The sequence below is a fragment of the Saccostrea cucullata genome, unplaced genomic scaffold (genome assembly GCF_032062105.1).
Source record: "Saccostrea cucullata isolate Sc308-1 unplaced genomic scaffold, CSIRO_AGI_Scuc_v1 ctg14800, whole genome shotgun sequence".
In the NCBI taxonomy this organism is placed as follows: Eukaryota; Metazoa; Mollusca; class Bivalvia; order Ostreida; family Ostreidae; genus Saccostrea; species Saccostrea cuccullata.
This window is the reverse complement of record NW_026929095.1, coordinates 16097-30152: the sequence shown is the minus strand read 5'-3', so window position 1 is coordinate 30152 and position 14056 is coordinate 16097. Positions and strand designations below refer to the sequence as shown.

The 14056-nt window shown below is 34.9% G+C and overlaps 1 protein-coding gene across 1 annotated transcript; it reads left to right on the top strand.

Moving 5' to 3' along the window:
* The first annotated feature begins 5272 nt into the window (after positions 1-5272).
* LOC134279763 (N-alpha-acetyltransferase 30-like) lies at positions 5273-13397 on the top strand. Its single transcript, XM_062762166.1, has 4 exons — positions 5273-5881; positions 7902-8025; positions 10553-10608; positions 13042-13397. Exons 1-4 carry the CDS (start codon positions 5414-5416, stop codon positions 13177-13179), a joined length of 786 nt encoding a protein of 261 aa, XP_062618150.1. The 5' UTR covers positions 5273-5413; the 3' UTR covers positions 13180-13397.
* Positions 13398-14056: the final 659 nt, after the last annotated feature.

Here is a 14056-nt window from a genome sequence, read left to right as displayed (position 1 = left end):
GTATTGAAATCCCTCTTTTTCAACCTTTTCCCTAAATTGCAGGTAATTTCTTCTCTTCAGAAAGTACTTAGACTGGAAATAAAAAGTTTTAACAGTTTTAGACTACATATTGCCCAGTACTTGTGAACATTAAATTGTTTAGGGCAGGAATTATTTCCTAATACATATAACAAGAGGCCCATGGGCCACATTGCTCACCTGAGAAGCTTTGATCATTCTGTTCTTTACCAGATTTCCCCCTTGTAATAAATATTGTGACCCCACCCTACCCTACTGATCATAATTTAGACAATTTGAAATCTACACTACCCCAGGATGCTTCCACATAAGTTTCAGTTTTTCTGGCCCAGTGGTTCTTGAGAAGATTTTCAAAGATTTTTCCCATGTATTTCTATGTAAAACTTTGATTCCTCATTGTGGCCCCGCCCTACCCCAAGGGGTCATGATTTAAACAATTTAGAAATTACACTACCCCAGGATGCTCCACATACATTTCAGCTATTCTGGCCCAGTGGTTCTTGAGAAGAAGATTTTCAAAGATTTTTCCAACATATTTCTATGTAAAACTTTGATTCCCCATTGTGGCCCCGCCCAACCCCCGGGGGTCATGATTTGAATAATTTAGAATTTACACTACCCCAGGATGCGTCCACATAAGTTTCAGCTATTCTGGCCCAGTGGTTCTTGAGAAGAAGATTTTCAAAGATTTTTCCCATATACATGTATTTCTATGTAAAACTTGGATTCCTCATTGTGACCCCACCCTACCCCTGGGGGTCATGATTTCAATAATTTAGAATCTACACTACCCCAGGATGCTTCCACATAAGTTTCAGTTTTTCTGGCCTACTGGCTCTTGAGAAGAAGATTTTTAAATGACCTCCCCCTATTTTTGTCTTTTCTTGATTATCTCCCCTTGTGAGGGGACTTGGCCCTTCATTTTAACAACTTAAATTCCCATTTACCCAAGGATGCTATGTACCAAGTTTGGTCAAAATTGGCCCAGTGGTTCTTGAGAAGAAGTCGAAAATATGAAAAGTTTACAGAGGACGGACGAACGATGAACAAAATGTGATAAGAAAAGCTCACTTAAGCCTTTGGCTCAGGTGAGCTAAAAATATTTGCAGTTCTGCATTTCTTGTTTTTTTTAATTTATCTTGTATTATTCAAATCTTACATAAGTTAAAATTTATATACACATGTAACTGATTAATAAATACTGGTACTACATTAATATTATTTTACTGATTTAGTACCATCCAATAAACATATACTAACCCACAACTTGGAACAGTTGTTTTCAACTCCTTTGATTTCTTCTGAGCACTTTGAAAGATCCTCATTATTTTTGTCCAGACATTCAAATAATTTGTCTCGGAATGACCAACATATTTCTCGAGCCTTCTTATTTGGTGCCGTACTCATGGCAGAAATGTTCTGGAAAATTATGCTTCACCTGTCAAACAAAATATGTGAATGCTTAATAAATTCCTTCTGAAATTTTCTGTTGTTCAAGATCAAAAAGTAACAAGAGATGTTTGTAAAACACTTATGCTCCCCTCCCTAAAATAACTGGAGTTTTTGTAAGTCCAAGGGGCATAACTCTGTCCAAAATGGTTCGATCTTACCCAAACAGAACATGACCTAGATATTTCTATGATAAATCTGTATACCAAATTTCATTTCAATATGTGCAACCTCTGTGAAGAAAATGAATGGAAACTGATGGCGGACTGACAGACAGCAGCAAAGCAATATTATGCCCTCCCTTCTTTGAAGGGGTGGCATTTAATATTAATTTCAGCATCTGATTACATATCACTTGTACCCGGGTACATAAAGCTCTGTGTACATGCAACTTGTAGAATTACGCGGTATGCAAAACTGATGACGTAAATCCCATTAAATTAGGGGATTTCCCTAGCTACATGTACGCGTAGACGAACACGGTCATCTGCTTAACTTATCTATTATCTCATGAAAACGACAAAATTTCTCATGAAAACGAGATATGATGTGAGAACAACTTATCTAGTGAATACGAGAAATTGTCTTGTGAAAATGACATATCTTGTGAAAGCATAAAATTATCTCCTGAAAATGACTTATCTCATTTTTAAAGAAGAGATCTTGTGAAAACAACATACCGGGTAAATTCTAGTGAAAACAACATAGTTTCTTGTGAAAACAAGCATGCATTTACATTGAAGGGATGTGTACATAAAGAACATAATCAAGAAATCTGAAAACATGACGAATCTGACAAAAATGTCCCAATTTCATGGAATATTTAAAAAATGTCATTTCAAGCATTCCTGAATGATATCCTCTCTTGTATTCCCTTCATCTATATTTGACAACAAATAGCAAATGCTAAATCAGGTTGTATAATGTATGTAACAAAATTTAAAGTCAAAATAATATGTTGTTTTCACAAGATAATAAGTCGTTTTCATGAGATAATCTCTGATTTTCACAAAACAATATCTCGTTTTTAGGATAAATAAAATATAATTTGTTTGATACACTCGAACGACCCTTCAAAATTTTCCCCTACCCAACCATTTTTTTCAGCATTTGCAATTTCTTTATCATTTTTTTCCCTTTAATTTTCATAGATATTTTAAAAGCTTAAGTATATAATTTCTTTCAGATGCTTTTCGATTAAATACATGTATATTAAATTTGTCTAGTTATCCAGTCATGAGTGTGTAATGAAAACATCAAAAAAATTCTAAGTCTGTGATTTTTATGACAAGCAGATATCAATTTGTTCAATACTGTAAAGCCAAACAAAACATTTAAGGTAGTTCTACACTCGGCACTAAATGGGCTCAATCTTTAAAAATCTGCTTTTATAAGATAGACATACATGGTAACATCCCAATGGATAGACACAAGAAAAATTATATGTCAACATGTTTACTTTTCTGCTGTTGCCTATCGGAGTATATACCCCGAAATGTAAAATACTGGAAATTTACCTATCCTAGATTTTGTTGTATATAAATTAATTAAAGTCTAAATATTCAACTTTAATACCCAAAAAATAAAGTAGAAACATGTTAGTTAACAATATATAATCATTGTTTTGGATGAATTATTATAAATAGATGCACATTGTTAGGATATTGTATCAAAATTTAATATGAGAAAATATGCTTAATAGGACAATCTCGGTCATTTAAAAAAAATTATGGACTCAAACTTCGTAAATTTGCATTATTTTTACTAAATAATATTTAAGAAAAAGAATAAGCTTAAAAAAGTTATATGCTGACGCATTACTTTTCGTGCTATGAGCTCTACACTAAAGGTACCCCCCTAATTTCCTTCTTCCAGAAGTAATATATTGCCACGTATTCCTGTAATACTGTTAATGTTGGAGTGTATACTTGTATTAACAAAGTTGTACATAATTTAAAACAATACTTATACACACCCAAAACCTATTGTCCCTAAAATTTATCTCATTTTACTCAGAAAAAAAAATTAAAACACACTTGTCTGTAAATTGGAGACAATGAAAATGAAAGTAATTGACTGATTCTCAGAAAAAACTGGATGATTTTGTTACAGAAAGTAACTAAGTATGCTGCAAGTGAATCACCTTTTGTCATATACTTATATTCAAAAAATAATTCTGATTGGGATTCGTGGGTAAGCAAGGGGGGGGGGGGGGGGGGGAGGGGGGTATGCGTCTTATGCAATAATTATTATTCAAAGTAAATTTTGTAATGTTTGATTAGTAAAATTCATAAATTGTCTAAGTCAAATCGTAGTCATTACTTTTCTTTCGAATTATCACTATTAGCTTCAACTTGGCCGCTGACAATAGTCGCCTCGACAGTTTGATACATGTTCAGATGTAGCTTGTCCATGGTCCGTGTTATCGGCGCGGCATATAACACATGCATCATTCACAGAAATATCGTTTTATTACCTAATTTTTTCTGTCAACCGAAAGTTGTTCCCAGCCTTCTCTTTTTTATTAATTTATCCTTAAACTGTAGAATCTGTTTGTTGACGCGACCTACTCATTCATTGTTACTTCGAGCAACATCGTTACCGGATATTTAAAACGCTAAATAAAAGTCAAACCAATATAGTTAAAAAATCACATCTCGGAAAAAGGAAGCGTGGTTCCGGTTTTACTATTCGTAAATGACGTAGTGCGAGTGTAGACCTACTTTAACAGTGATTAATCTAAAGCAAACTAGCATGGTGTGGCCCCATGCCCTTTTTTCCACCGCCAACATTGCCATGCCCTTTTTTTCACCGCCAACATTGCCATGCCCTTTTTTTCCTAACCAAAAATTAATAAATATGCCCCGCCCCAGTAGAGGCAATATTCCCTAGCTGCTCTGTCTAATATATATAAAACCATATCATTACAATTCTGCAGCTAGAGTAGGTCTACACAGACTGTTCTATCGTTAAAATGATATAGTCCTATGGACCCGGTTTAACAATAAAATTTGTTCTGTGTATTCGTTATGTAGCAAAAGAAGTATTGACGATAACTTGTATTCAATGCATTTACTATAAACAATTCCAAAGAGTTCGACCAAATGTAAACATGGCAGGTAAATCTGAACCGAGAAAACCACTGAAAAAATTCGTTGAATTTTCGTCTTCATATGGATTGTTTTTTGGGATAAAAGGCTTATACAATCTCGAAAAGGTTTGTTTAAATAATTTGGTAGTTACTTTCAGCCCAATTAAACCCCTTTTGTATTGTTCAAAATTATTTCAGAGCTGATCCGCTTCGATTTGCTACATAGCAAGTATATTGGACGTATTCTAACTGTGGTGAGGACTTGTCCCGAGACATAGTTAGATTATTCTAACACAGGGCAGGCCCATTCGACATTGCAGTGACAGGTGGTTGCATAATCCAAGTTTTTTTTATTTATGTCATAAATGTCCGTAAAACGTACCTAGAAGATAGTATATATTTGGATTGAAGAAAAAATATTATGTCTTTATCAAGACTCTATCCTCCATATATTCATTGTGTTCCACAGAACCATGTGCATCAAAATACAACACTCAGTTCCAACGGAAGTGCCCAGCAACAGCGACGGATATGAATACGAGTAAAGTAGTTCGGGAAAAAATTCTTTAATCAGAAAAGTATGCAGGTAACCGATTAAAATCGAAATTACATTTTTTATTTCAAAAAGGATTTTGTTTCTATATTTACTCTTGATGTAAATTTCAAATAATTATTATTCTAGCGCATTAATATTAGTTTCACCGGAAGTTGACTATTCCACAGCAACATGGACGATACATGATCCTTCACTTTTTCCGTAGCAAGGACAAATTTCTGTTTATATGTTAAAGATGACTTACTCTTTAAAAATCAGACTTAGATTTAAATAAGTTTACTGATTTACATTTTAGAACAATGATTTCTGAAGCAGAGCCTTCACTTATGAGCTCAGAAGTGAACAAAAGTCCTACCCTCCCACTCTCAATCTCTGCAGAGGAAAGTAAACCAAAAGTGGAAGGAAAAATACCGAATGGCAAATTAAATCACACAAAGGACGAAAATGGCCGCATTGTCCGTAATCATCCTAGAGATCAAGACAATTATAAGAGAGAGTTACTGGCTCAGTGCACATGTGATCATTCAAAAGAACATGAAGTTGAAGAAAGTTCAGAGCACCTGCTCTGTGAGTCAGTGCGAAGAGTCCACATCGAACCACAATTACAGGAAGAAATCAAGGAAGTAGATGGAATCAGTTACACTATATATGAATCAGAAAAACAAATGCCTGACATTATGAGGCTAATTACCAAAGATCTTTCTGAACCCTATTCCATTTACACATACAGATATTTTATCCACAACTGGCCAAAGCTGTGCTTTTTGGTGAGCAGTGAATTTCAATGTGAAAATTAAAATATACCCATGAATATTTTTTTATATTTTAGCCGAGTATGACAACGATCTTTAAGAAATATTGTGTTTGCCCTCTTCAGACTGACTAAAAATGGCTGAAATTATTTTTATACTCCAGCCAGTCCTGGTCCATTTATTCTTTTTAATTAAATACAAAGTTTTTTCCCCTATTTGTAGCTACTTTAATTTCATTATTTGTAAGTGTTATTGAAAAGGAGTTTCAGTATCTATTTACCATGTTTACTGACATTCTTCTTTTGGGGTTCCAGGGATTTATCAAGGCTGTTTTTACTACCGGTAAACGGTACCTTTCCCCTCTTGAAAAAGGTGCAAAAATTCCCCTTTTTCAGATAGAAAATTCTCCGATTAAACGGAGAATATTTAAAACATCGTTCTGAAATTTTCCGTTTTTGTCCGATTGAAGTTTTACAGCTAACTTACCATCCTAGTCATTCAAACGCTTTTAAAAGAAAGAATATATTATTCAAGCTTTTATTTGATATTGATCGGTAAACATGTGCCAAGTCCATGATGTCGAAAGATACGCGTGCGTTTGCAGAGTTAAAAAGAAAAGTGTAGATGAGTAAGATGGAGCTTATATCACTATGAATCGGAAGAATGGAGTAACAACAAAAACAATGTTAGTAGTGAAACATGAAAAACAGAATTGATTTGTGATAGATATTTAGAGAAAAAATTAAAGTCCTGACCTGGTTAAATTTTTTGTGTGTGTGTTATTTAGTATTTTGCCTAAAAAGTGAAGTTTTTGTGGCCTTTGTAAAGGTCTACAAATGACCTTCAGAAGCTCTAAGAATTCAGGATTTTGCTCCATTTATTTAAAAATTTTCCGGGGGGGTATTTAGAGAAAAAATTAAAGTCCTGACCTGGTTAAATTTTTTTTGTGTGTGTTATTTAGTATTTTGCCTAAAAAGTGAAGTTTTTGTGGCCTTTGTAAAGGTCTACAAATGACCTTCAGAAGCTCTAAGAATGCAGGATTTTGCTCCATTTATTTAAAAATTTTCCGGGGGGGCATGCCCCCGGACCCCCCTAGAATACTCGCGCCTCCGGCGCTCAGATCGAGCCTGCGGCTCTCATTTTCCCCCTTTACATATAAAACGGTAGTAAAACAAAATAGCTAGATAAATCCCTGGGTATTATAGATAGGAATTCCCTGGGTCATCATAGTCATGGGGACAACTCTTTTATTCAGTCAGATTTAGAGTAGGTACATGAAGTATATGGTGATAATAACAAACAGTATTTTAAACTCAAAAGTTCATTTAAAAATACAAATTTGGAGCAGAGCAAATAAAGACCTGTAAAACATCAGAGATGTGATCAGGTTCTATGGAGAAGTGAGTCAGTGAGCATTCCCTGCCGACCGGTCACACCTGCCATGTGTTCCTTGTCATGATCTGGAATAACAGAAAAATCTTTTGACATCTCAATGTTTAAATATTAAATAATTGTCTAACAGTATGAAAAAAGTAGTCAGAACTTGACTTAATGATAGATTTTCTTTGCTGAAAAAGACATTGTATTGACCAAATAACTTGTGATGACTTTATAAATGATATTCTTATTTCCTCAACTTGTTTGTTAATAACTTGCTTCAGTTTAGATTTTTTTCATTCAAACTTGGTTTTAAAGGATGTATTCAGGATATTTTCGTTAAACTTTATAAACTTGATACAATTTATCATGTTGCATTACTAATGAACCCTGGGCTTTTATGGACAGGATGATAAAACTGAGAGGCATGATTTGTTGAATGTCAAAATAATCATAACATAGACTCGGAGAATATGATATAGACTCAATTTAAATATGTAATAATAAGTGGTCGTATAGCTCTTTATTGAAAAAAGGACAAGTTTGAATTTAATATCGGACAAGTAAATTTCATTGTCTCTTGACCAAATGGACTAGTAAGAAAAAAAAATATTGAAGAGCGCTGTTACACCTTTCACTGAAATTGATATAATTGTAGGCCATGGATAAAGAGAAATGTGTGGGTGCCATAGTTTGTAAATTAGATATGCACAAGAAAATGGTACGAAGAGGGTATATAGCAATGCTGGCTGTTGATGCAGATTACAGGAGGAAAAAGATAGGTGAGTTACCCTGTTTTTAGAGATTGATGTGGAATGGATGATATTTTTACTTGATATGTCATTAGGCAGATTCACTGTGTAAAGAGATATGGAACAGATTATCATGATTATATATTTACCTGATTGTGCATGTATTACATTTTTTGCATTATGTGTTATGGTTTCTTATATTAGTCTTTGACCATTATCATCGCACAAGATTTTTTTTAGCACTGTTTTAGAGAACACCACTTTACAGCTAAATGATAACCATCATCCACTGAGTATATCTTTAATTAACTAAGGATGACTGATACCTGAAACATATAGAAACAATATTACATTGATTAAATGATTAGTTATCTCCTCCCCCGGGGACAAGTTTTTTAGGCACTAATAAAACTTAGAAGGTCTGTATAAATCAAATATCAAGTTACGGAATGTTTCATATCACAACTGTACATCAGTCACTAGTAATTGAAGATCAATTGAACTGTCCACTAATCAGTTATTCTCTGCAGAATCCATGGAATCCTGTCTAGTATTGTGGTGTGGTCTTCCAGGCGTCAACAACTCTTTCTTACCAGTTGCATTGTGCGGCTGAAGACGAACCAGAGCGCGGGGTAAACGTGTGACCTTCGGTTTGTCTTCATGTTCCGTCGGAGGAGCGACTTCGTCCTTGTCCGTCAATAGTCGTCTTGGCAATAGACGTGACTTAGCTGTTGATTTTTGAGTCAAAACCGCAGGTGAGACCTCTCCAGAAGTAGCAGGTGAACCATGGTTAACAGGTGGTATAACAGAAGAGCCATCCATCCTAGGAGTCACATGCGAAGGTAGTGGTGTGCTACATTTCAATGGATTTAGAGTCAATGTTTCCTGAGACGAGGATGAACAATCTGTAACAGTCTTTTCTGAAGGCTGTGGCATTCTCGTAATCGTTTCAATCGCACTGGGTGAATTGCTGTAAAACGGGGTAAATTTCCTCAGATGTTGGCGATTTCTTAGCGTAACCCTTCCTGTGCCATCTACACGTACAACATACTGGTGGTATTGGTGGACCTCAACAATAAATCCGGTGCGTTCCCATCTCCTTGGGTGGTTGCCTATTAAATTTTGGATATACACATGGTCTCCAACCTGCAGTGGTGGTAGCTGATGGGTATTCTCATTCCATCTTTCATGCTCTCTTGAGTGGTGTTTGGCAAGAGCTAACTCTCTACTCGACATCAGTTCCTTCCATGTACTGTAAAATCACATATTTTCATGGGGTCAATTTTTCGTGGTTTGAGGAAAATCCCTTGGTTCATAGGGATTTGATTTCGTGGATCAAGGATTAATGAGTACTTATGTATATCACATTTTACATTTCGTGGTGGACATGAATTTGTGGGTCTTGTCATACCTCGTAAACAACGAAAATTAAATCCCACGAAAATTTGTGATTTCACAGTATCATGAGGTGAATATCTACCCATTACGATTGGTATGGCATCTCTGATCGAATGACCAAACAGGATCAAGGCTGGAGATGCTTTTGTCTCTGGATCAATGGAGTTCCTATATAAAAGTAAAGCCCTCTGAAACTTATCCACGCACTGGTCTGGGTCACATCCAGCAGCTATGGTGGGTGGGTCCAACTTCAGTTTGGGAGCTGCGGCAGCTCCTGGCTGGGTCTGTGGCTGGTGAACAGTTCTATCATGGATCTGGAGGGCTGCGGCAAAGGCTGCATCCAGGTCCTGGGACTGCCAATCACATCCTTCCACAGGGCACTCTAACGTCGGCATGTTGAGAATCATCTATCGTCTGAGTTCTGCGTTGATAGGGTTGCGTATCGTCTGAATTCTGCGTCGATAGGGTTGTGTATCATCTGGACATTCACAATGACTTGGTATCAGTCATAAATGATAACCATCATCCACTGAGTATATCTTTAATTAACTAAGGATGACTGATACCTGAAACATATAGAAATAATACATGTATTACATTGATTAAATGATTAGTTAACAGCATTGGTCAATCAACTATCATTCACACTCTAATTCTAGACACATTGATTAGCCAATCCTTATATTTTATCCACTTCCCTACCCTTTAAAGTTGTCTCTACAGGCAATAAACTCGCTAAATTTGAATTTCTGAAATCCAACAGACAATATTCAAATCAAGTTAATTTATCCCCTGCAGAGACAATAATAAGGTTTGGAAGGTGGATAAACTATACAGATTGGTTTAAATATGTTTCTAGAATCAGGAAGTAAATGGGGTTGATTATTCAATGCTTGGAAGTGGAGAAATTCTCCGCAACAGTGCTGAAAAAATCTTGAGCCGTAAATTGCACATTTTTTGCATAACAAGATTGATCTATAGCATTATGGTAAAAAACTAATATATAAAACCATAACGCTACATATCTGCAGCTAGTACTTCATTTGCTTACTTTTGATCTTGAAATGTAGATATGAAGAATTTAAGATTTTAAGATATTCAAGTGATCTTTTTATTTGTTAACATGCTTAATGAGTGAGTTTTTCCTTTTCTTTTTAAGGGTCCCGTCTTGTATTGAAAGCCATTAGAGGAATGATAGCTGATGACTGTGATGAGGTATACTATTGATTCTATTTCTTATCTTGAGAAAAAACTATTGAGGGTATAGGAGTTTCTGAAACAAAATTGTATTTGCAAATATTCATTTTGATTTTTGATCAAATCTAAGCATAATTGTAATAAATTAATCTGGTTTTCTTTGGTAGTCTTAATAAGTCCATAATTTCTTCTTTGGTCACCTTGGTAGACTTTTATACCCCAGGTCTCCTCTTCCCTTCCCCTGCTAACAAAGTCAAGGGCGTATATACATGCATGAAATAATCACTGTTCATGTCCATCTGTCTGCATGTCCAAGCAATGTTTCTAATTCTAGCTTTGTAAATGTGTAATGAAGAAACATGCTAAGCTTAAGTGACTATAAGATAGTGATGTCACATACTGATTCTATTAGCATTCATAATAAATTAAACAATTTGAATAATCATTATCTTTATAATTAAAAATTGATGACATTTACTGATTTATGAGAAATATAAACAAGCAGTAGTATTGAGAATTCAACTGCACTGTTAAGCAAGAAAAGAAGTGCAAAATGTAAGAGCCGGAAAACAAAAGTTGCATCTGTCAAGTGGTTATCAATTTCAACAATGCCAAAGTCGTGGCTCATGTGTCTTTTATTAGCTCACCTCAACGAAGTTGGGGGGAGCTTATGTGATACCCTCGGCGTCGGCGTCCCAGGTTAAGGTTAAGTTTTTTGGAGCAGTTTTCTTTTTAAGTACTTCTATGTCCTATATTGATTAGACATGCATGGAAGATGTTTCTAATGTGTTTCATTGTACCAGTCAAAGTTTCAGATGCTGCAATTTCAGCAAAGGAATGACCAGGTTAATGTTTTTGGTGCAGGTTAACATTTTTGGTGCAGTTTTTGGTGTAGGTCTCATTTCCGAGTAACTATAAGCCCTATAATGACCAAACTTACATGGATGGTACATCTTAAGGATGCATACTACCAGACTTGCTTTGGATGCTGAATCTGACCTACATTTTCCGGTTGAGTGAACAGGTTAAATTTTTGGTGCAGGCTTCATTTCCAAGTTTCTATGAGACATATGTATAATGACCAAACTTGCATGGATGGTACATCTTAGGATGCATACTACCAGTCTTGCTTCGGATGCTGAATCTGACCTACATTTTCCGGTTGAGTGAACAGGATAAAGTTTTTGGTGCAGGTTTCATTTCCAAGTTACTATGAGACACATAATGACCAAACCTGCATGGATGGTACATCTTAGGATGCATACTACCAGTCTTGCTTCGGATGCTGAATCTGACCTACATTTTCCGGTTGAGTGAACAGGATAAAGTTTTTGGTGCAGGTTTCATTTCCAAGTTACTATGAGACATATAATGACCAAACTTGCATGGATGGTACATCTTAGGATGCATATTACAAGACTTTCTTCGGATGCTGAATCTGACCTACATTTTCCGGTTGAGTAAACAGATTAAAATTTTTGGTGCAGGTTTCATTTCCAAGTAACTTTGAGCTCTATGTTGAATAAAACATCTTAGGATGCACACTAATGGACTTGCTTCAGATGCTGAATTCGACATACATTTTCCAGATAATAGACCTCATAAAAGTTATGGGTGCAGGTCTATCACCAAGAAACTATAAGGCTTATATAAACCAAAGTTGCACAAATGATGCATCAAGGGATGAATCTCTCAATCTTGCTTCAGATGCTGGATTTTAATTACATTTTCATGATGAAGAACATTTTCATGATGAAGAACTAGTTTTTATATAGGTCTAATTCCAAAGTATCAAAATTGCATAAATTTTGCATTTTTGGATGTACACTTTTTGTTGGTTAATTGTGTGAATTAATTTGCCTTACTTAAAGACAACATTCATTGAGGTGAGCTCTGTAATCTCTGATTAACTATGTTTTTTAATGTGAAACTTGTAAACAGCATTGAATTGGAGTAAGCAAACATGAGGGATGAGTTCTACATGTTATAACCTTTTTTGAAATCTTCGGTCATCCAACATTTATATGAAATCGACACAATGATAACTCCTTCGACTTTTCTGCACATACATACACTTAAGAGGAAGAAGTGAGGCAATACTTTTGTGTTGGGGCCAACATAAATTATTTTTATTTATATTTTTCTTCATGAAATAATTTTTGAGGTTCTAAGTCCTGTAATTTCAGAACTCTAATATTTCAAGAATGCTTTATGAGTTGTTGCTAATTACCTCACTAATTGATCATCCGATTTTCCTTTCCTTTGAGCATCATGTCTTCATCTTTCAATTTATTTTGTTTTATTATATAAATATGAAATTGACATTTCATAGGTTCTTTACAGGATTGTAAGATATTCAGGTGAATTGTTAGGCCCTTGGGCTACTTGTTTTTATGAATACATCAATATAACAAATGCAAGTTATAAAGATGGAATCCCCATTTATTTCAGGTTGTTCTTGAGACAGAAATTACAAACAAGGCAGCATTGAGATTGTATGAAAATCTGGGCTTTGTGAGAGATAAACGATTGTTTAGGTACTATCTCAATGGAGTTGATGCTCTACGGTTAAAATTGTGGTTAAGGTGAAGGTCATTTTAAAGGGATGTACATATAAAACCATCAAATTAAACTCCAAAAACAATGATTTATTCCCTCAGTGTTAAATGAACTTTTAATAAGAGGATTGCATTATGTGAGCCGTTTTGTTGCGAAGATGTATACTCGTTTTAATGATACTGTGTGAGAAATAAAACGTCAGTGATTTTCTTGAAGTAAAATAAACATTGGAATGGTTATTAAAATTATATTTGACTTGTTGTCACTATGTTCATTCAATACTAAAGGTATACCCCATTCATACGCCGAAAAATTGCTTATGTGTGTAAATCTTCTCATGTGTAAATTTACACACATAAGTAAAAGTTAATTTGCTATGCGTTCAGACAAGAATTATGCACCATAAGTAAATCCTTAAATTGTCATTAAACATAGGAGATGGACTGATTTAGAATTGTGAATTTTCATAGAAAAGGGGTATTTTCTTACTACAAGGGGTATTTGGGTATATATGATTAACTTTTAAATGTTCCTTAAAGGAAGTAGAAAAAATATTATCCACTAATTGATACAACAGAAGCAAATTTAAAGACTTTATGTAAAAGATTGGTATGGAAATTTTCACTGAAGGAAAATGTCTTAAAATTTTGTTTAAAATGTTTTGGCCCCGTCTTTAAAGACTGTAGAAGAGCAATGGACGTAAAGGAGAAGGTGGCTATTGCTATCTACTGGTTTGTGTCTTCAGCGAAATATACAACTGGAAATCTTTCTGGAGTTGGGAAATCTACAAAGTATGATTGGTGGTAGCCAAGAGAAATAAATAGAAGGGAAAAACTTACTAATAATAATGAAATCAAAATCAAACTTTAAGTGAGGTTGTTGAAATCTTCGTAACATCAACTTATCT